The sequence below is a fragment of the Grampus griseus genome (genome assembly GCF_964374135.1).
Source record: "Grampus griseus genome assembly, chromosome: 4".
Classification (NCBI taxonomy): domain Eukaryota; kingdom Metazoa; phylum Chordata; class Mammalia; order Artiodactyla; family Delphinidae; genus Grampus; species Grampus griseus.
Genome location: NC_138997.1, coordinates 114,648,577 through 114,670,436, shown reverse-complemented (window position 1 = coordinate 114,670,436; position 21,860 = coordinate 114,648,577). Strand labels below are relative to the sequence as shown.

The window sequence follows — 21,860 nt, the reverse complement described above, 5'->3', positions numbered from 1 at the left end:
TCCCAAAGTAAAAAGTCTTGGCTCACAAACTCAGAGGGTTTCAGACAGAAACTATCTGCGGTGTGGAAGGCACATGCTCACAGTGTTGTAAAAGCCCCAGAGTTAAACTGGACTTTTGAACACCTATCACATTCCCTTATTACATTTTCTTAAATCAAATTTCTTCCTCTGAACTGCTGTGCTCATTGCTCATTTAATTGAACTTTTGTAGGTATCTATTTTGGAGTGTGAGTTTATTTTTACATAATTATTTGTATGTCTCTTATTTACATACAATTTTGATATCTTTTATATTTCCTTCAGTCCCTTACAAGATTAATAAGGTGTCTTGGTCACTATGATGAGATCTTTTAGGACAGGTCTACTTGGGATGGGGTTTGAGGTGGCTCAGACACACCCCAAACTTTGGGGGCAAAGGGAAGAAGACACTTTGGGGGCAAGGGAAGAAGATACTTTAGGGGCAAGGGCAGAAGATACTTTGGAGGCAAGGGCAGAAGATACTTTGGGGGCAAGAGAAGAAGATGCTTTGGGGGCAAGGGAAGAAGATACTTTGGGGGCAAGGGAAGAAGATACTTTGGGGGCAAAGGGAAGAACATACTTTGGGGGCAAGGGAAGAAGATACTTTGGACTCTGATGGGGCACCATGATAGGGAGATTGAGAATGCCACCCTAGGCACCTACAGAGCATCTCTGGAGGGCAGTGGGTGGCAGAAGCAGGCGAGTGCCCAGCTCAGCCTGTTCCTCCCAGTGCTTAGCGGAGGCCTCTGCCCTGCCAGGGTCTTTAGGGAGACTCTGGGCCCCAACTTCCCGTTCCAACCAAAAACCTTGTGAGGAGGTGAAGAGCCACTTTGGTTCTGTCAGAAAAGTTAAAGGTTCCTTGGCCTCTTTGGTTGGTAAATAAATTTGTGTCTTTGAGAAAAAAATTCTTCCTAAAATTTATAATTTTCAGAGAGGCCTAAAGTGAAAATGAAAAGAAAGAGAAAAAGAAGGTAAAAATGATCAGGAACTGAATATTGATTTTTCTCTCTGGCAGCTTGTGGATGAGTTTTGTTTTGTTTTTTGGGTTTTTTCCCAATGTTAAGAACACAAAAAAACATTTCTCTCTTACAAATCAGTATGTTTTCCAACTTTTGGAAACTATCTCCAGTTAGGTTAGCAAAGCTTACGCAGGAACAAAAATCAGATGTGGTCCCTGTATTGCCAACCTCTGTAAGTGGGGCCAGAATAAAACTACAACTTACGACTGTATTCGAGAGGTGTAGTCCCTTTCCACCTGTGCCCTTTGCCCAGAACTAATGCCAGCTTGGTGGCATCAAAGAAGGTACATGAAGAAATTATAACTTGGATTCCTGCATCTCTAAAGGGATCAACTGAATCAGAGTTCAAGGAAAAACAGGTTCACCTACTTTAAGTTTGTCTTCCAGTTTAGAAATATCTAGGTCTGTTGAAACAGAGCTATAGAACTCAGGGGTGATATGGTTTTTTTGTAGTCATTTGTTACAGCAGCCCTATGAAACTAAGGCAGTCAGGAAATGATTGTCTCTGCCCTTAAGGTTTATAATCTCCTACAAGGTAGAGCATGGCTAAGGGCTTAAGAGCTGTGGTAACAAGCGCTTCAGGAGTTTAGGAGGTGAGAGAGCAAGAGATCTTATTTGTGAATAGGTAAAGCCTCAAGTAGGGAGTAGCCTGTGAATATCCAAAGGATGGACTGAATTTGACAGGGAGAAATGGGGGGTTGGAGAAAGAAGGGTATTCCAAGCAGAGGGAATGATGGGACAAAAGAAGCCAAAACTTAAGATGTTCAGAGGATGTGAAATGGTTCAGCTTGGCTAAACTAACCTATGGAATAGAGATCTAGAAGATTATGTTAGTGTTAGACAGGGCCAGAAACAATGAGTGTATTTTAACATATGCCTGTACCAGAGAAATTCTGAGCTGGTATCATCCAGCCCAGTACTGTTATTTTATATATAGAAAAGGAAGTGAAAGGATCGACATACTTTCCCCAAGATCCAATAGGCAGGTCTGGAATAGAGTCAGGACAAAACTCCAGATCTTTTGTTTAGCAGTCATTCATCTTTGCAATAAATTTCTGTCTTTCAAATGTTCCTTACTCTCTGAACTAATTTTGAAAATTTTACTACTAAATATCAATTAACTGTTACTTTTTGAGCCCCAGTTATTTATATTCAATGTTAACTACCTACCTGGTTATGTTCAGAGACACACACAATAAATCTTTTCATAAAAATTCCTAGTGGTGTTGCTGGACACCCTCCCAACATTCCCCTCCATCTTTCCTAACTTTCTATAGCCCCTCTGCAAGAAAAGAAGATCTAAGCAAATAGCCATGTCTTAGTGTATGTTTTGCAATGTAAAATAAATATAGAAAAATCACCATTTAAAATATTTTATTTCCAATAGAAAAATAACCCATTATCTCGCTACTCAACTAACTCCTGTTGACTTTCTTTTTTTTTAAGGCCATACAGCTTTTTAAAAAATATATATTTATTTATTTATTTATTTAATTGGACTGCGCCAGGTCTTCGTTGCGGCACATGGATCTTAGTTGCTTGCGGCATGCAGAATCTTAGTTGCGGCGTGCATGCGGGATCTAGTTCCCTGACCAGGGATCAAACCCGGGCCCCCTGCATTGGAAGCGCATAGTCCTACCCACTGGACCACCAGGGAAAGTCCTCTCTTGACTTTTTTTTTTTAATGGAATACAATATAACATAAAATTCAAATACTGTGGAAAAATAAACGATAGGAGCTCTCTTTAGTTTGCTTCCAGGTCTTTCCCCAGATATGTACATCACCAACAAATTGTCTTTCCCCACCTCCCAAAAAAACTGTACATTTGTAAATATTTTTCTTAATGTATCGTTATACAAAATATCCTGTGCCTTGTTTTTTAATTTTCCTTAAACAAATTTCTGGAAGCTCTTTGGGTATTGCAACCTACATAACCTTTTTTTTTTTTTTTTTTTGCGGTACGCAGGCCTCTCACTGTTGTGGCTTCTCCCGTTGCGGAGCACAGGCTCCGGACGCGCAGGCTCAGCGGCCATGGCTCATGGGCCCAGCCGTTCCGCGGCATGTGGGATCTTCCCGGACCGGGGCACGAACCCGTGTCCCCTGCATCGGCAGGTGGACTCTCAACCACCGTGCCACCAGGGTAGCCCCAGAACCATTTCTTTTTAAAAGGCTTTATAATATTCCATTATAAGAGTTTGCCATCATTTAGTTAATATTAGCCATCATTTAGTTAGCCCCCTATTATTTCCAGTGTTTTCTTATTACAAACAGTGCTGAACAACATCTTATACATATATCTAAACTGTCTTTGTGAGTGTATCCACAGAGTAAGTCCCTAGTAGTGGAATTACTAGGATTTATCCTGCTATTCCGTTTAATATTTTCCCCACCCGACTGCAGTTAGAATCAAATCCAATTATCTTGATTTACCAGTCAGTCAAGACCTGACCCCTGGGTGCCTCTCCAACCTATCAGTCACTCCTTCCTTATGATCTGGAGACACACCAGCCTTTTGTCTTCAGTCCTGCAAACTCATTTCTTACTTTAGGGCATTTGTACTTGCTCTTGCTTCTTGTAACACTTTGAAAAAGGTAGCTGACTCTTTGTCACTGTGGTTTCAACTATTGATCAAAAACAAATAGACTGGTGGTTATTACTCCAGTAAAGGTGGGTTTATCCAGGATCAACAGAGAATTGCAATTCCTGGTGTGCAGCCATGACAAACCACATGCAAGTCATCACAGAAAAAGAGAAGGAAAACACTCTGATAGAGGGGAAAAGGAAGTGGGGAGGGCAGTAGTAAACAAAGAGTCCATGGCTTTTCATTGATTGAGTAGTTGCCAGGAAAAAAAGAGAAGTCTTTCTTCTTCCTATTGCGCTCTGCTGTGGTCCCGGGGCAGGAGAGCTCCCCCTTCTGGTCTCCTGACTCTATTTAATTGAGGTTTCTGTGTATTAATTTTTTACACACACATAGTCACCTTCTCAGTGAAGCCTTTGGAGCTTTACATGAGCACTCCCATGTCTTCAGATGATGCTATTTAATTTTAATCTTAGGACGTCACCTTTATGAAATTATTTTGCCTTCTGCTCTGGAAGGTGAGCTTCAAAAGAGCAGGAGTCCTGTCTCTCTTCTTCCCCTGACTCCCACGAGCTCAGAAGATCACAGGCTCATGCAATATCTAGTAAATAAGTGGTCAAAGGATAAGTGTATTTAAAATGATTAAAAGGCTGCCAGATTGCTTTCCAGGTGAAGTCACTAGCTTTCACTACCACTGACAGTGCGTGTTCTGAACACCCTCGACAGCACGTAGTACTATCAAGAATCTACCATTTTTGGCAAGTGTCCACTTTAAAGGTCAAGAAATAGGGACTTACCTTCCATGTTAAAGTAATTTTTCTTCAGACACTGTTAAGAATAAATCAGATACTTGCTTTTAGCATAACCCGAACTCCATCTTCAGAAAATAAACAGGTAATAACAGACATTGTTTGAATAAGAAACATAGTAAGTAAATGAGAATTTCTCATACCAGTTTAAAATTGATATGATGCCTGAGTACTGAGAATAGTACTCAGTTTAAAAATGGAATCCTTTTAAGGCAAAAGTAGGACTTATCCTTGCAATATACAGCAAAACATTCGCTGGATTTTCTCACACCTGATTCCTTTCTCACTTCCCTCCCTCCTTTCACTTACTTAATCACTTAACTTTACAAATATTTATTGATTACTCACAGGTCCAGGTACTGTGCTAAAATCCTTATCTCTCATCAGGTCACACCCACCTTCCACCTAAAGCCTGCCAAGTCTTTTGGTCTAGGCTTTACCTTCAAATTTACTCAGACTTGCACTGCAGAAGTCTCTAGAATGACACCCTTAAATGGAGATATGAGGAAAGTCTGTACATGGAATGTTTGGGAGCATCAACTTATAAATTAATTTATATACATATACACACACACTATATATATATAGTTGTACTGGATTTTTAAAACTCTTTAACTTTTTATTATACCTTCCTCATTTACAGAGATGTTTCTCGCAGTTCCCACTTTTCAGTGGTTCCAGGCACCTGACTTTAAATGAAAACACCCTCTCTTTGGACTGCCTTGGAGGTGGGGAGGTACAGAGAGAGAAAGAATTTTCTTCTTGGCCCTAATGTCCACCTAATTTTTAAAGCATAGGTTCCTTACTATTAATATGTTTGAAGCTTACAATTACATGCATAGATTATATTATCAGATGCCTCCATGTCTCATTTCATTTTTCCTAACTTGTGAGGAATGAGTGGAGGGATGGACAGAGTAAAAAATACTTTTCCCTCTGAGAAAAGAAAGATGGGTGTATATGGAAGCAGAGGTTAAAACACTGCTGTGAGACTGGGGGATCAGTGGAGGTCAACATTACATTTAGCCCTCTCCTCAAACGTGATTCTGTTCCATCTACCACCGTACAATAAATAAAGCGAATTTCTCACGCATACAAATAGTTTTTGCATTGGACCAGTTGGTCCAGTTCTCCCATCTGCTAACTTCCTTCCCCCGCTTTGTCTCAGTTCATTAACTTTACCCTTTCCCGTACCCAAACCCTCCACCTAACCTCCCTCCCTCTTCTGGCTACTAGTCACTCTCGACTTTCCGCCACCCTCGTCCTCAGCATCCCCAGCCAGCAGCTGATTGGCGAGCTCAGCGGGCCGGGCCCCAGGTTAAAGTAAGTCAAAGCCAGAGCTCAGAGGTGAGTGACCTGGAGGGTGCGGCGGGGGCCAAGAGGTAGGAAGTGCGTTCCTTTCACGTGGGATTTCAGCGCAAATTGTCTGGAGTTCTTGCGAGAGAGCTGGCAGGTTTTACTATTTATCACCTACTCGCCAAGCTCGCCTTGGGGCTGCACTCGGTTCTCGGAAACTTCATTCAAAAGCCAGGCTAGGCGGCCCACGAGGTCGGGATTGGGGGGTTGTGAATGACCTCGAGGCCACTTCCTCCCTCTCCGAGCCCGTCCTCTACTCCCCTAGTCACCTTCACGGAAACAAAACTGCCCCCCAGGGCTAGAGAGGTCTCTCTCTCAGTCTCCCTCGCAAAGGGTTAATTTGTCAGATCGCACGAGGGGGAGGAGATTTCCCCGTAGACAAGTAAAAAGGGTGATGGACAAACGTGCGGGCACTAAGACCGCAAGGCATTCGTTTCCTCCTACTGTGGATGCGGACGCCCGGAGGAGGAGAGTCCCAGAGCGAGGAGCTGGGAGCAGAGGCACAGGCAATGCTCAACCCCGACCGTAGCTGAGAGAGGCTGGGGGAGACCGATTGCCGGAGACCGAGCGGCGAGGGGAAGACCTAGGGGGGTGGGTGGGGGAAGCAGACAGGCGAGCACTCGAAATCAAGCGCTTTACAGATTATTTTATTTTGTGTAGAGAACACGTAGCGACTCCGAAGATCAGCCCCAATGAACATGTCAGTGTTGACTTTACAAGAATATGAATTCGAAAAGCAGTTCAACGAGAATGAAGCCATCCAGTGGATGCAGGAAAACTGGTAGGTGATGCTTTCGCGTGATACTGTCCCCGGGAGCCCTGCGCGTCTTCCCGGTGTGCCTTAATGTCGGTACTCCCTTTCTGGGGCGTGAATCGAGCGAGGAACCGCGAGCAGCAGTGAGCGGATCGCTGAGTTCCCGGGTCTCCCGGGTGCAGGAGACATTGGGGCTGCATGAAGCGCGTGAGTCTGTGGGTGCCCCTGGGTGAACCGTGGCTACACATGCATCTTTAACATAGATTATATAACATAGACCATATGTGTGTACATAGAGTAGATGTCTGTGCTACAGGGAAGGCGGGAGAGATGCCACAGTCCCTACCTGTGCTACTCCTTGTTTTCCTCTAGATTTGGGTTTTCTTGCTTGGCCTCCCGCAAGCAGAGTGTGAAAGGCAGTGGAGGGAGGACCCAGTTGCCTGCTCCCTTTAACCCTCTCCGGCCCGCCGTCCTCAGCTCTCTGGTCCTCGCCCTCTCCCCATCCTTCCTGCCCTTCCTTTCTCCTTGCAGCTCTGCTACTTCACTGTCTTCCTCTTTGCTGCTCCCCGGCCGGATTCCTCCTTTCCTGGACCCCTTTCCCCACGCGGATCCCTTTCCGGTTTCATAAAGAGACGGAGGCGGGGAGTGGGGGAGGAGGGGACAATGAAAACAGTAATAAAAATGAATGAACCCGAGCGAGTGGAGCCACGCCATTATTAAGTTTGTTTTACGGAAACGCCTTTTGGACACACTCAATTCTAATTCAGTGGGAAACTGCTGACTGGAGTTGAGACACGGATTAAAAACCTCCGGGTCCGCAGAGTCCTTCGGGGCTCTTCCCCAGACAAACTTCTAACCCGGTAAAGCATCTTTCTTGTTCACTGTGTCCCTCCGCCAGTCCTTTTGAAAATCCCTGTGTGGGAAGCGATCCTGTGTCACCTTGCAATATTTAACAGGGTGAGGGTGTGTGTGCTCATCTCGCTTCTTCCCTGTAGATCGAGCTGCTGTGGCAGACATTCTCTTACTCCTCTTAACCCCAGGTCTGGCGATCAGTAAAGAGCAAGCCCAACGCACCCCCAAGCTGGGCAGCGGCTGGCAGCCTCCCAGGTGCTGAATGAGAGGGTCCGGCCAAGGGGGCTCCCTCCTGGGATCTGGGGGATCCCGCCCGCCGCGTGCGCGAGCGCTTGCCCCGGCGCCCTCACGACCTGCCTTCCCTCCCCCATCTCATCAATGGGAAACCAGAGACGCTGGCGCGCCGGTGGGCCGGGGCGGGGGAGCGGTGCAATAGGGGGTGCCGTGCACCGGAACCGGGTGGTGGGGGTTCAACGTCTTTTTCTCCGGCCCCCGGGAGTCGCGACTAGCCTCGGAGGGTTCGGCCGCCGCTCCCGCCTCCTCCCTCCCGGCCAGCCCGCCCGGGACCGGCGGGCCATTTGCGGCCGCAGCCCGGCCGGGCCCGCCCCCTGCGCCGTGCGTGCCGACCGGGCCCGGCCTGTTGGGGCGGGCGCGACCGGCCCGGCGCGCGGCCCTGCGCGCTCACGCTCGCTGCGGCGTGGCTGGGGGCTTCCGAGGGCGCGGGGGCCGGAGGGCCGCTGCGGGCCGCTGCCGGAAGCCAGGAGGGGACCGCGATCCGCTCGGGAAGCCGGGAAGTGCGGCAGCACACGGGGCGCGGGGCCGGGGCGCCCCCTGGGCCGCCGAGGCCGAAAGCGCCGAGGGTGGGTCCGGAAGACGGCTGTGCACCGGGAGGCTCGATCCAGTAGGAGTTTAGGCATTTAAGGCCTCGGCGCTCCGGGAGGCCAGGCCCCCTCGGGCGCCACCAAGGGAACCTTCTCCAGCGGCACTTCCTCCTCCCGCGAAGGGGGTGGCGCTGAAGGCAGGGCGGGGGCGGTGGCCCGGGGTGGCGGGCGGCACGGCGGGCCAACCGAAGGCTCTAGTCTTCTCTGCAGCTGTCTGTCGCGTTCGCTTGCCACACGGCTCAGCCCATCTTCCTCCCCCGTTGGCCCTGCGCGCTCTGTGGTTTCTAACGTCCGCCCTGTCTCCAGCTTGCTGCACCCTTGTTGAACCTGCGTCTCTGGAGCCGGCCTCCCCTCGCGCCGGCAGCTCGTTTTCACTTTGGGCCAGTGCCCCTCCGCGGTGGATACTGTCTCTTATTCACTTGTTGCCTTTTCTCTGAGGCCACTGTCTGTGGCTCCTCCACCTCCAGGTACCATTTCCCGCCTCTTTTCTCCGCTCGCTCAACAAGTACACACTCAACCAGACAGGGCCTAGCTCTCTGGGGACTGAAAATGGCAAAAGTGAGCCAATTAATCTTCGCTTGTTGGGCTCTTGCCACACTTTCCTCCTAGCTCTTTATCTGTACCTTTAATCTGGCAATGTCTTTCCTGGCTTTTCTTCATATGCCTAAATATTTGCATGTGTGTCTGTGCCTCCTATTAGACCATCATCTCTTCAGGGCATTGGTTCTTGTCTCATTCCAATCTTGATTATGCGGAGCACCTCGAAGAGTGCATTGTACCTGGCAGATGCTGGGGAAAAGGGTTGTCTAGTGGGTTAAAATGATGATGGGTGTCCATTTTATTGCCAGCACTACCTGTTAATACTCGAAGCGTAACATACTTGGCCTCCCCTTGCGTTTTGAATACTATGTCATAGTCACACACTAGGGTTTCCCCTTCCTGACTTCTCTCTTTGACCTTAATTGTCTTGCTTCTTTTATCCCAGGGTGTATGCATTTCTCCCAATATCCTTGGGTCCCAGTTTTATAAGCCTCCCCCCAAAACCTCAACAGCCAAAAAGTTTTGAACCAGGTATATAAGAAAATGAAGATTTCCTTTTCATTTCCCTTGTTAACAGGAGAAGGCACTCCATAACCAAGGCTTACACCCTCTTGGGGGCAGGGGAAGTTTAGGAAACACAAGGTCTTACCTTTCCCAGACTCATTAACTAAAAATGGCTTGAATAGCTTCTGGAGGAAAAACACAATGTTGTGAAGTTTCTACTCTATTTTTTGACAAGACACTTTCAGTGGTCCTTAAAAATCCCTTAGACATAGCCTCAATTTAGAGGCTACGTCAAAACTCAATTTAGAGAATTATAACTTATCTCTCAGAAATAAGTTACACTTACTGTCTTTTGAAGAATTGTGAGGAAGGCCAGGAGTGCTGTTTTGTCAGTATGCTGTCTGAACTACCTTTTGAATATTGTTTGAAGGCCTTTATTACACTTATAATCCATATTCATTACCTTATTACATATTAGTGTAATGGGACCCATTTTTGGAGTGGTGTTTTTATAAACTAAAGGGTTCAACTGAGGGAAGTTTATCAAGTTAATTGCTGCTTAAACAATGATTAACCCTGTATGCATTGTTCTAGACACAGGATAAATACTATAGACTGTTTTACTCTTCTAGCAGGTGGTTTCACATGTAATAGATTAGAAAAGCTATGGAAATGCAAAGTAATAAATATTATACCTTGGAGAATCATCCTGAGCCACATCTTGAAATTATATGTCAAGTTAAAAATATCCTGGGTAATATTATCTGGTAAATGAAAGTGTTTTGCATGAGGTAGAGGAAAGTGCCTGCTTTTAGCTCAACAGCATTTTTGACTTCTGATTTTACACAGAAAAGCCCTTGTGATTTTATGGCATTGAAAATAGAGGCATTTTGTTCTTTTATGAGATGTCTGGCCTTTACCTGTTACTTTCACGAATAGCTGACTTAATTTATAAGGGCTGCCATCAAGAGAGCAAAACCGCCTAGTGATTGGTAAGGTGACATAAAATTCATTGAGTGAGAAGGGCAGCTGGGCTCTGCCTTCTCTTTCAGCAGCCTGTCAGGCCTGTGCTAGCAGCCCTGGATGCTAGTTGCTCCAGTTGTAATTGTCTGGCCAATGATGATTATCTTCTGATGTCGGCTGACACGGTGTCCACCAATAGGAAAGCAGGAGGCCTGTGCTGACTGCTGTAACATTATGTATGTGAGGTGACGTCATCACAGGGCTTGTCTAGAACCTCACGAAACCCTCCCCCGCTCCCCTCTGGCATCCTCCACATCCAGCTTTGTATATTTTTCTGACTTTCTCCCCTCCCTCCACCCGTGGTAATGGTTATAAGGGTTTTATTGTTTTTATATTTTGAGTTCTGTATTTGGGGTCTATAAGATAGTGTAGGAATTTTTAGAAGTAAATACTGTCTGGCTAAGGAAACTTTATCCACAAATTGGATTTTACTAAGGAAAAATAATAAAAGAAACACTATCAGTAAAAGGAATTGTACATCTTTATGTTCTTTCTTATTGTGAGGTTTGGAAAGTAATGTACAATTTCAGTATGAAAAAACTATAAAAGTATTATAAGCCTGTGTTAGATTTTTACTCAAAATATAGCATCGTAATGTCTATCAAACTTTAGAATGCAGACTGTTGTTCTTCCTGTAGTGACGGTTGCTTTGCATTGATCTTTAAAATCCTCCTTGTGACCTGTTGTATGCTTTTGTAAGAAAAGTGGCTGGAAAACAGTACAATCTGTGGTCATGAGTCAGAAAAGGCCACGGTGTCTCATTTAATCAATGACACTACAGCAAATACAAATTTGATCAGCTGTCTAGGAAACTACTGTGTCCACATTGTACACAGTGTGTTGCTTGCCACTTATTTTGGAGAATCACAGTTCATATTAGCCTTAAGACTGAAAATCCTAAGTGTGAGGCACTTAACATTTCATTCAATAAACTTTAGAAAGCACTGAGATGTTGCCTAATATGTACTAGGTTAAGAATGAGAACACTGAGAAAAAGTATACAGAGGAAAATTGGAATCTGTTATGATCCTAGAAAATAATGGAATGTTGTGAAGGAACTTTAATCTGAACTTTTATGTAGCTTTAAAAAAAGGATGTATATCCATGCAGTCTTTGAATTTTTTTAGGATTTCCAGGGATAATGCAAAATTATTTTATGATTATCCATCTCTATATTTGCATTAGTAATAAATATTATGCGTATGGTGGTAAAATGTTTACATAGGCCTTCTGTTAAATTGGAAGTTAAATTTTGTGGTCTAAAGAAGGCTCCTTGGTGCTTTTAATGTTAGATGATAATACTAAAAGTGTCAAGTTCACATTGGAATTTAACTCCAAAGTCAGTCCCCTCCAGATCTAAGAGTTGTTCTGCGTATTTCCTTCTAGGGAGAATCTATCTAGTCAGCGGGAAAGTTTTGAGAGGGATGGAGACTTAAAAATACTTAGGAGAGCATAAAATAACCGTCTAGCCTGTCTTAAGCCAACAAAATAAAATGAAGGAGTACAGCAAATCAAGAATTCATCTTTGGTTCAATGATTGGATATTTCAGGTCCAATATTTCCTGAGATGAGTTATCCAAAAATTGTTGCCATGATTCGCTTAATTTTTCGTGTCTGGATACAGGTGAGCTGAGCTGGCTTTATTAACAGGAATCAGACAACAGCCCACACAATTTGCCTTTGCTCTGTACCTTTATTCTTAGCTTCAAATCTGTCTGCTCCACTTACTTTCCATTTATCTTTGTTAGAAGAGCACAGGCATTTATCTGGGAAAGTTTACCTTAGAAAAGTTACCTATACCACAGATATTATTCCTATTGATAACCTAAGGAAATCTGAATGAAACTATAACATGGCTTTATTGAAAGCTTTATTGAAAATAAAGCTTTATTGAAAATATAACAAGGCTTTATTGAAAGCTCATAACTTCATTCCTTTATTTGTATACTGATTGTGTGTGTATACAGGCAGGTACAGATGCGTGAAGTTGGCATGGTTACTCAGAATTTTTAAACAACAGCATCCTTAATTATATTTGACTTAGAATAATTTTATTTTAGAGGTAGATTAATCCTTTTTTTAAAAAAGTTTGCCCTAGAGTCTAGAATGGATTTGTAATTTTAAGTTCATTGAGCAAAAATCATCCCAAAGCACAGATCCTGTTAAGTCATCTAAGTTCAAGCTTATAATTTTATCATGATTCATTTCTGTACTGAGAACTCATGATTTTTAGTTTCAAGGTTATTTTTCTTAGTATATTGGAATGACAGGTATTTTTAGGAACCCTTTTGTTTAGTCATTCACCCACTATGAACTTTCTAAAATTTAACTTTAAGCCTGTCTGCCCAAAATAATGTACAAATGAAAAAGATTTACACTTATCTTTGCTGAGATAAATAATTAGACATGCTGATTAGAAGCAGTTTTGCTGGACAGATACTCATACAGTTTTCTAATGAGTTAATTCTCTTTCCTTTGGGATTTCATATTTTAGTTTTTTTCTTTCTAAAGCTTTTTTTGGGTTTCTAATTGTAATATGATAAGGAAAATATCATTGATATAATGTATTTTGGGGAGGGGGACCCTTACTGTTTTTAACCACACCTGTGATCACATATTTTAAAGTATAATGTATATATAATATAGTATATATATGTATATATATTATATAACTTCGTTTTCTTAAAGGTAAATTTCAGATGTTTTAGCTCAACCCTTTATTTTTTAAATTAATTAGTTAATTTATTTTTGGCTGTGTGGTGTCTTCGTTGCTGTGCATGGGCTTTCTCTAGTTGCAGCAAGCGGGGGCTACACTTCGTTGCGGTGTGCGGGCTTCTCATTGCGGTGGCTTCTCTTGTTGCGGAGCACAGGCCCTAGAGCGCACCAGCTTCAGTAGTTGTGGCGCGTGGGCTCTGCAGCACAGGCTCATTAGTTGTAGTGCATGAGCTTAGTTGCTCTGCAGCATGTGGTATCTTCCAGGACCAGGGATCGAACCCATGTCCCCTGCACTGGCAGGCGGATTCCTAACCACTGTGCCACCAGGGAAGTCACTCAGCCCTTAATTTTTTTAACACCCATCCTGGGACTTTTTTGTTTTGTTTTGTTTTTTTAATGATCCTTTGAATTCTGGGGCTCAATTTTTTAAAAATATATTTATTTATATTTTTGGCTGCGTTGGGTCTTCGTTGCTGCGCACAGACTTTCTCTAGTTGCGGCCAGTGGGGGCTACTCTTCACTGCAGTGCGTGGGCTTCTCATCGTGGTGGCTTCTGTTGTTGCAGAGTATGGGCTCTAGGCACGCGGGCTTCAGTAGTTGTGGCGCGCATGGGCTCTAGAGCGCAGGCTCAGTAGTTGTGGCACATGGGCTTAGTTGCTCTGCAGCATGTGGGATCTTCCTGGACCAGGGATCAAACCCTGTCCCCTGCATTGACAGGTGGATTCTTAACCACTGCACCACCAGGGAAGTCCGGAGGCTGAATTTTTGAATTGATTGTTAACGCTTAATGGGCAGTACAAAAGATCATTCTTTGAAGAAGACTGACAAGATGAATGAAATGCATGTTTATCATTTATCTTTGTTAGGAGAGAATAGACATTTGCTTAGAAAAGTTTATGTTTATATATGTACACACAAACGTGTATATACATAAACATGTTAAAGTGACTTTTTAAAAAAATGAAAACCGATACCCCGTTAAAGACCATTTTGTGTGTTTTTCCTGCTATTAGAAAAGCATCTTCCTTGGAATTCCTTGGTGGTCCGGTGTTTAGGATTCGGCACTTTCACTGCCGTGGGCCTGGGTTCAGTCCCTGGTTGGGGAACTAAGATCCCACAAGACGCACAGTGTGGCCAAAAAAAAAAAAAAAGCCTCTTCCGGAGCCAAATGTACTTTTCTAAAATTACAGCCTAATTTGACTATTTTGTCAATTTTTTTAACTAGTTAAATAATACTATTTTAGTAAGTGTCTTAAAACTGCAAAATTTGAACATTTAGTACTTGGATTTACCCCAATTATTAATAATTTTTAAAAAATCTTCAGTATGGGTAATAGTGGGTGAAACCCTCAAGTTTTCCTGTCTTGTAGGCCCAATTGCCTGTCTCCTTCTACTTATAAAGGTGGTGTTAATACAATGTAAAAGTTTTTAAGATGCTAGACCCGCTCCAACTGGGGTAATTGACTTTTTCAGGTGAAGTGGGTTCAGTGGAATTGAACTCTTTGAAGTTGAGAATTTCATGATCTTGTTTCAGGAGGCTCAATGCGGGGGGGGCGGGGGGGGGACCCTGATGAAAAGGTTTAATCCTGAAGCTTTTGTTTTTAATGTGTGAGACTTCTCTTGAAGTCTAAGGGTGCCTTAAGCATTTAAAAGCTGGTCTAGCAGTGGTTATCATTACAATAAGAGGGTATGAAGCTCAATAAAAAGTTATTCTAAATATCAAGTTCGCAGTTTTCTCTCAATTTTATGACTTCTTGACATAGATTTAATTTCAAGATCTTAGAAAGGAAGGTAGATTTTCTTCATTCTGGAGTAATGATACTAATAGTTGATACGTAATTGTTTACTGATTGCAGACATTCTTTTAAAGTGTTTTATATATGTTAATGGTTAAATCCTCCCAACCACCCTTTGATGTATTATCTTTTTGATTTTACACCATAGGAGATGAGGCACAGTATGGTTAAAAAAGTTGGAATTTGTATGTAGGGACAAAAAAAGGAGAAATGGGCTCCAGCCTTGACTAAGGCTTGGTCACCCAGGCCCCTATCATCCCCCTAGTCATATGAGAATAAATATTCAATCAATAAAATAATGCTCTTGGAAACTTGGCAGTGCTGTAAACATGGAAGGTACCTGTGGTTTTAGTCTGGTATCTCACAGTGTCTATATTCTGTTTTTCGCTAAGTGGATCCTGAACTCTTAAGGCTAGAAAAACTACAAAAAGCACTATTAATGTTATAATGAGCATTGTGCTATGCAGATATAAATACTTTAATCATTAATAATTATTATAAGTATTACCATCAATACTTTTACAATTGTAGAAAGCCATGTCACCTTTAATAATGCTTCTATCATAAAATATTCCAATTTTATCTCAAACAAACCATGACATACAGGTTTGGAACATGTCTTACGAAGCCTACTTTGTCTGCTTCTCTGTGCTATGAGCACTGTCCACTCAGCTTGGTTCTAAACCCTAGGAGCTTCTGTTTCCACCTGGTACTACCTGTAGCCAGGCTTTCCTTCAGGCAGGTTTTAGTAGCTACTGGTAAATAGCCAACACCTGTTGACAGGGGGAAATAAATAAATAAATAAAATTTTATATATATATATATATATATATATATATATATATATATATATATTACCCCACTCACACACACACGCATATGGGTTGGAGATGTCCTTATTCTTAAAGGTCAGCTCCTACAGTGTGAAGAATTAAAGAGAACATTTTTGTTTTGTTTATTAGTTTTAAATCCTTTTCCTAATTTTAAAGTAAATATTTACTATAGAAAAAAAGAAATGAAAACATTAAAAAATATGCAGGAAAAAAAACACCTTTAATTCTTATCCAGAGGCAACCACTGTTATTTTGCCACATTTCCTTCAGCTTTATTTCCAAGATTTTTATATACTTTAGATCATTCAGTGGATGTCAACGACAGATTGAGTTCTCTATTATGTGCCAGGGACTACACTGGGCACTTTCATTCACCTACTGTCTCATTACAACTTTATATGTTGCTTTGTTTCCTCTTTAAATGTTTTTCATGTCACTAAAACCTCTCCGTAAGTATAATTTTCAGTGGCTACTTAATATTGTATTGTGTGGTCTTAATTTAGATAACCACTCCCTTACACGTTAGGTTGAACATGTCAAGTTTCTAATATTTTGCTATTAGAAATAGTCCTCTGGACATGGTTGGAGGAGGTCATCAAGAGGACGTTGGCTCCCAGTTGACCGGAAAGCCAGACCTGGGCGATTCAGACTCTTCACCCCCTCCCCTGCCCTTGGAATATAAGTTTTGCCCACCATTGCCACAGCCAGAGCCATTTCAGTGATGCAGCCTTGAGAGGGTAATGTGTTGTTGAGACCATCTGGGTGGTATGCAGGGCTGAACCTCCTTAAGGACAGCATATAAACTCTTAGTTCTCGCGGGAGGGTGCAAAGATTTACTTGTCTTGCAGCCACCCAAGACAAGTCCCCTTGCCTGTTACCTGCCACCTACCAATCTGGAGTGGCTGCCTTTTTCTTTGGTCTCTTCCTGGCTTCCAGTGTAAGGGGGCCAGTTTCAAATCTTACCTGGGTACTCCTGGGGATACAAACCAACAGCTGTCCTTCTAGGCCTGGAGGTGGCACTGCAGTGGGCAGCTCGCAACCCCTCTTTGTGATGAGAGCACAGGTAAAGTTTGCTGTGCTATTAGAGGTGTTTTATAACTAACCTATTATGAATAATGCTTAACTCATATGTGGCCTGACCCACCGGGCCCCTATCAACTGTAGAGTGATTCCCCTTTAAGACCTAGTGTTGTAGATACTTGGAATTTGTGGTTTTAACACTAGCAGTTTTGACTTGGAGAATAATCCAATGGTCCAGGAAATCAAGCAGGTTTGTTTTTTTGGTTTTTGTTTTTTTCTTTTTTGCTGAAGTATTCGTCTGTCAGAGCAGTTATGTTTGCTTTCTTTTATTGTCTGGTAGGTAGGAAATCTTGGAGGTAGAAACTTACGTCCTTGTGAAAAATGTCCCCACGAAGGAGTGCAGCACTATAAAATAAGAGAAGGTTAAGAGGTCAAGGAACACTGTGATCCTTAATCAGAAAAAATAGGTGGTTTAATGGAATTTTCTGGGTTCAAGGAGTGTTTTCCAAACTTTTTTGCTGATATCCACCTAAAAGATATTTGAAAAACTATGTACTGCCTCACACATTTAATTGTTTTTCTTTGTAAGTTGAAGTAAAGTAAGTTTTTAATAGAGATAGAATAAATAAGTTGAGGATTGGCTAGTTTCAATAAATATTTCATGACTTGCTAAGGTAGGTTTATCTCTTTGTTGAGTAATGCACAGCAAATCTGAAACAAATGACATAACATTTTTATCCATGGTTTCATTCATTGGTAGCTCCAAAAAGCAGACTACATTCCACCTCGATACATTTAAAAGACTTGGCTGTACTCATCCTACATTGTTTCTGGTTGTTCTGAACTGAGAATATCTCAACGTTCAGAAGGTAGTAAGCAGGAAAAAAAAAAAAAAGATTATCATTCTGCCCCACATCATTTTTCATTTTTACTTTGCTTTTGGGGTGAGAAGGAGAGACACGGGTAGGCTGTCAAGTGTCTTTTTTTTTTTTTTTTTGGTGGTACGGGGCCTCTCACTGTTGGCCTCTCCCGTTGTGGAGCACAGGCTCCGGACGCGCAGGCTTAGCGGCCATGGCTCACGGGCCCAGCCGCTCCGCTGTATGTGGGATCTTCCCGGACTGGGGTACGAACCCGTGTCCCCTGCATCGGCAGACGGACTCTCAACCACTGCGCCACCAGGGAAGCCCTGTCAAGTGTCTTAAACTATCTTTTCTTGACTGCGGAGAAGGTCATAGCTGATAGCATTTCTGTGTGTGTTGTGGCCATTAGGACTGGGTCCTAATTGGGCAAAGCAATTCCTTATTCTTGACTTGGTTATCCACTGTCAGAACCTGAGGACTTCCTCAAGAAGCTGAAGAAGTAGAAGCTCATTCTACTTGGGGTGTCTCTGATTATTGAAGACTGTTCTACGTATTGACCTGAAAGTTATGACCCTCCATGGGTCGTCCATTAGTACTTAGTCCTGACTCTAGCTGTAATTTGTTCTCACTTCTGTATGAGTGTCTTGTATGCATTTGAAAATGACTACTCTCTCCACTCTAGGCTTTCTTTTTTAGAATATCATCTGCAGTTCACTGGTAATCCACATGGATATTTGTGAAAAATAAAAAATTAGAACTCCTATACTTTTGAATAATTAAATATTACCTGCTAGGAAACTCCTGAGAAATGTATGAAAGCTTACTAAAATTTGGCACTTCTACGTTAAAATGAGCAAGTCTGTATTGGAAAGTACAGTGAGGGAGGGGGAAGTCCTAATTTAGTATTCTGCTAAAAAGTTCACAACATGGTGCTTTGGAACAATACAAAGCTCCTATTGTGTGGGATATTCTGGCGATTTTAAGGACTCTGTTAGCCCTGAACCAGTAGGGTTGTCTTGAGTTGTAGTTGGTTTCATTTACTGTTCCTGCATTCATATTTGCAGAAATACTTTTTTGGAGCCTGTATTTTGTGATGGCTGATATTGTTTGTGATTATACCGCTTTGGTTGGTACTTGGTTCTTCTCCAGTTCTTTGTAATTACTGGGTTCGTTTTCTACTGACAAGAGGGTAGTTTGAGGCAGAAAAACGTTTGAGAACCACGCTCCGTGTCCTCGATCCTTAACCAGGAATTTGGGCCGATCTTCCCAGCTGATTCTTGCCTTACCGAGGAGCGCCGCTGTGGTGGTGCTGATTCCATCTCACATTCTTTGCGTCTGTCTTCTCAGATCATTGATTTCACAAACTGGACACCTCTCCCTCTTCTAGCCTGTTCCACCTCCTTTATCAGCTAGCTACATGGGACCAGGCCGTCACTCTGCCCAGCACCCTTCTCTCCCTCCTTCTCTCCCTCCTTCCCTCTAATTCACAACCAAGTCCTTTGTGATCTGGCCCTCAGTTTCCTTTCTCTCGGTTCATTTCCATTGCCACTGGCCTCCTTCAGGCCCCCCCGCACTACTTTTTGTCTCCTCGCTCACTTTCCAACCTCCAACTCCTGCCCTGCGTTCAGCATTCTCTAAGTCACAGATCCCTTCGTGTCCCTCCCGTGGTAAAAACCTTCAGTGGTTTCCTCTTGTCTATAGGACAAATCTGAATTCTTTTGACTGATTTGAAAAGCCATTCAAAATCCCAGCTCCAGATTATCTTCCTAGTGTTACCTATTGAAATAGCCCTCCTCCCAGGCCTATTCAAATACAGAACCTTTCTCTTCCCCGCCCACCAAAATCGGTTGTCCTTTCTCTGTGGTTTGCTGGCACTTGGCTCATAAATAGATTAGTATTCTCGCTTCTATGTTTGAAATCAGTGCCTATCACAGAATTTGGCTATAGTTGCCCTCACTGTGTGTTGACTAGATGCATGCAGATATGAATGAATACACAAGGCTGTTTATTTACTCTTGGATGTGTATCTGCTTTATTATCCAGTACCTCTTTATATGGTCCTTAAGTGAATTATGGGAGACTGTCTAGTGCCTTCTGGAAACAATAATAAAAAGACTTCTTTTTTTCATCTAATTTTCTTTTTAAGAGGAAAGATATTCATTTAGCATGACTAATTTTTAGTGAATCCATTTTAATTGTTGGGGATTATTAGTCCTTTTCTAGGCAGCCAAACCAGCCACTCCAATCAGAAAGAAGTCAAAAGCTTGCCTAAAGTTGGGGGGGAAGGTGGGATTGTATGCACAAGGAAAAAAAAGTCAGGGAGAAAATAATATTGATACCAAAATGGTAAAAAGTAGCTGTATAAAATGATGGTTGTTATTTCTCTTATTGCTCTTCCAGTTTTCCATAATCTTTTTTGTATTACATTCTGGGTATGTATAGGTGGTGGGATTTTGCATATGGTCATATTTTTTAATTTTTTGCATTAACTATAGTGTACTTACTATCTTCATAGTAAAAGATCAGCTTCATTTTATAATGGTGTATTATCTGATACAAGGTAATAAGCATTTTTGTAAAACACCAATGCACATTTTAATAAACATTAAGCAACATAGTTAAACACAAAGGCATTTTGTGAGAACAGGGAACTGCACATTCTTATTTCAAATGAATACACTTTCTCAGATTAAGGTAGAGATTAGTCATACTGTTGATGTCACAAAAACTTCCCTTTCTCCATTTCTAAATTATACAGTTTGATTATTTTTTTAGTAGGAAAGGTTCCTGCTTCTTTAAGGAAGGGTGATAACAGACATTCACTTGAACATGACAACTTTTATGTCTGGGTTTCAGGAATGTATCTAATATGGCAAAGGTTCCCCAGGGACAATAGTCATCTAATCTAATAGCAATAAAAGATTAAACATAAACCTGTCTCTAGAGAGCAAAAAATGAATCGGGTAATCAGCTCAGGGACCTCGTGGCACCTGGAAACATGCTGCATATGTACCTGGGATACATCATTAACAAATACTCCAGCACTGCTGAATGCCTGGGAGATCAAGGCATCGAATGCCTGATTTAGAGGAGCTGGAAGGAATTTGTTACTCTCTGCAGTAAAGGGCCAGTCTAGTCCAGAAGCCAGGCCTTGTGGAGCCAGAGAACCTGGTGTGTCTAGTCTGGTAGGAAGTCCCAGGGATCTTGTTGGGACCCCAGTGACAGAGCTTTTCCACAGGACTGCTTTGCAGAGATCTTATCAGTTCTGGGCATTGCTTTGAACTCTTGCTTCTTCTGGACTTGCTGTTAGAGAGGAGAGAGAGACAAGGGATTGATTGCAGTGTGAGAACATGAGAAGTAGTATTTTGTTTTTACAGTTAGCTGTGTCTAGGAAGCATTGTCTCAGCCAGCAAACAAAAGGGCACAGGAGCCGGGAAAGGGAGGGTGGAGGAGAATGGGTCCAAATCATATGGGATATAGTTTTTTTAAAATCTCTGTAATTGATTTAGTGATGATCTTTTGGTTTTAACCTTCCTATAAATTTAGAAAAAGTTCTGCCCTTATGCTCCGGACAACTTAAATAAGTATTCTTTCTGGATGCAAGAAAATAAGCAGAAGGATAGAAATATCCTAAAGGAGCAAAAAAGACAATAGTAAATATAAGGAAAATACTAGGAATATTAGACTCAATTTTTCTAAAAGAGTGTTAAAAATACTATTTGCTCAAAAATAATATTTCTTGAAGTAAATTTAAAAATTTAATCTGCTAAATGTTTATGACTTTCTTCTGTAACATCAGAAAAAAGGTACATTTATCTCTCTTCAGGTAACTTTTTTAAGTGAAGTTTTTTTCCTATTACAGAAATTTTTTTTTTTTAATTTGAAAACTACCCTAAAATAAAGCATAAGAAATTATACATTGTTTCATATTCTAGAACAACACGTTTATGAGCCTAATACCAAAATTGCAATTCACCAAGTATGAAACATTCTGACTAGCACAATCTCTAAATATATATATACATTTCTGACTGGTGGAGAGTGAGGGCTATATGATTGTATCTGACATTTTAAAACATTACAACAGGAATTTTCACATTATAAACTTTTGATAAATTTTTAAACATTCAAGCAAATTTTCACATACTTTAAATGCTTGATATGTATTTATACTTTATTTTGAAAATAGGCTTCCATTTCAATGCCATATAATATGAATATTATAATAATTTAAAAAATAAGTATTAATTATTGGGCTTTTTAAAAAATTGGGCAAATGTTGATGCCAGTCCCTCCTCAAC

General features: G+C 42.0%; 1 protein-coding gene across 1 annotated transcript in view; it reads left to right on the top strand.

The window, feature by feature from the left end:
• The first annotated feature begins 5,930 nt into the window (after positions 1–5,930).
• Positions 5,931–21,860, top strand: part of ELOVL6 (ELOVL fatty acid elongase 6) — a 137,453-nt gene continuing 121,523 nt past the window's right edge. The window contains exons 1-2 of the mRNA XM_082652907.1: positions 5,931–6,287; positions 6,442–6,562. Coding sequence (XP_082509033.1) covers positions 6,474–6,562 — 89 coding nt within the window. The 5' untranslated portion in view covers positions 5,931–6,287; positions 6,442–6,473. The remainder of the gene's footprint in view (positions 6,288–6,441; positions 6,563–21,860) is intronic.